General features: G+C 46.5%; 1 protein-coding gene across 4 annotated transcripts in view; it reads right to left on the reverse strand.

Annotated features, from left to right (window-relative positions):
- camta2 (calmodulin binding transcription activator 2) overlaps window positions 1–1,316 on the reverse strand; it is a gene marked incomplete at its 5' end in the record, with an annotated part of 32,561 nt that overhangs the window by 2,259 nt on the left and 28,986 nt on the right. For 2 of the 4 annotated variants that reach the window (XM_014032427.1, XM_014032425.1), the window contains 3 exon segments: window positions 555–748; window positions 1,068–1,088; window positions 1,209–1,280. In XM_014032427.1, coding sequence (XP_013887881.1) covers window positions 555–748; window positions 1,068–1,088; window positions 1,209–1,280 — 287 coding nt within the window. 4 annotated transcript variants of the gene reach the window in all.

Here is a 1,316-nt window from a genome sequence, read left to right on the forward strand (position 1 = left end):
AAGGAGATGAAGCTGAGCAGATCACAGGAGGTTTTCAGCGTACTGGCCGCCCATGGTTTCACAAGCACTTAGCTAAACAGCACCGTGATAAGAAATAAATAAAAAGTGAAGTCTGAACGATAAGAACACAACAGCTTTTTATTTTTATCATTTAACACAGGCTGAAGCRGCTGCAGACAGTCTGCACATTATCACACCCACTGTATGGAGACACATGGACACTGAGCAGAACCGACCCGACCCAAAGTGAATGGAGTAGAACAGAGTTCATGGAGAGTTAACAGTTATATATTATAGTCGAGATGTTTAAAGCCAAACGGTCCAAAGTGTGGTGTCACTTTACAAATTAAGATGTAGAAACTTCCAGCTACAACAAATGCTTTAAGAATATTTGGTGCAAAGACWAATTATTAATGGTTTTATGTTCATAAGTTGGTCAATTTAAAGGTTGACTTTGACTCAGAAATAGTCATTGCTTCATTAAGCTCTGTGTGTTTTATTGATTTATTTTGAAAGTACAGATTTAAAGGCTTTGGACCAGCAGCAGGTCTTACTTGATCTTGGGGTTGTGGGCGGCGGCTCCTCGAGGCGCCTGCTTCAGCCTCTCGTACTCCTTGTAGCTGCGGTAGTACTGCTGGATGAGCACCGCCGCACGCCGGCTCTGCTGGAAGCGCTTCTGCTCGTAGTACGACCGGAACTTGGACTGGATCAAGATGGCCGCCTGCGTCATCTTCTTGTAGAGAGCGTACTGACAGGAGGGGGCGGAGTCAAACYGTTAGGATCTGGAGCTCTCATGATGACCTCTGACCTGCTGTCAGGTGTTGGTCTCACCTGAGCTCTCACCTGTCCAACTGCTCTGACAACACGTTTGTTTTTCTATCTTTATCAGGACCTCTGTAACTAAACCTGACCCACATATGGTATCAGGACCAGGTCTTTGGTCCACTAACAAAGGTTCATATGAGAAGAGGTAACATTAAGCAGGTAAACACACACACAGACACACACACACACACAGAGGGGGCGGAGCCCTGACTACACAGCACATCTACTGTCAGCTGCATTACCTTCAGAGCTATCCATGTTAGCTACCAGAGAGAGAGAGACAGCAGGTTAGTTCAGTTAGTGAGGCTGTCACACTCACACACAGACTCACACAGACTCACACAGACTCACACAGACTCACACACACAGATACACACACAGACCTGTTTGTACTTCCTGTAGCACCTCTGGATGACGGCTGCAGCCATGTCCTGCTGCTCCTTTAACCTGCGGCCCTGAACACAAACACTTGTTACAGTGCAGTCCATCAC

Source organism: Austrofundulus limnaeus, unplaced genomic scaffold, assembly GCF_001266775.1.
Source record: "Austrofundulus limnaeus strain Quisiro unplaced genomic scaffold, Austrofundulus_limnaeus-1.0 Scaffold1446, whole genome shotgun sequence".
NCBI lineage: Eukaryota > Metazoa > Chordata > Actinopteri > Cyprinodontiformes > Rivulidae > Austrofundulus > Austrofundulus limnaeus.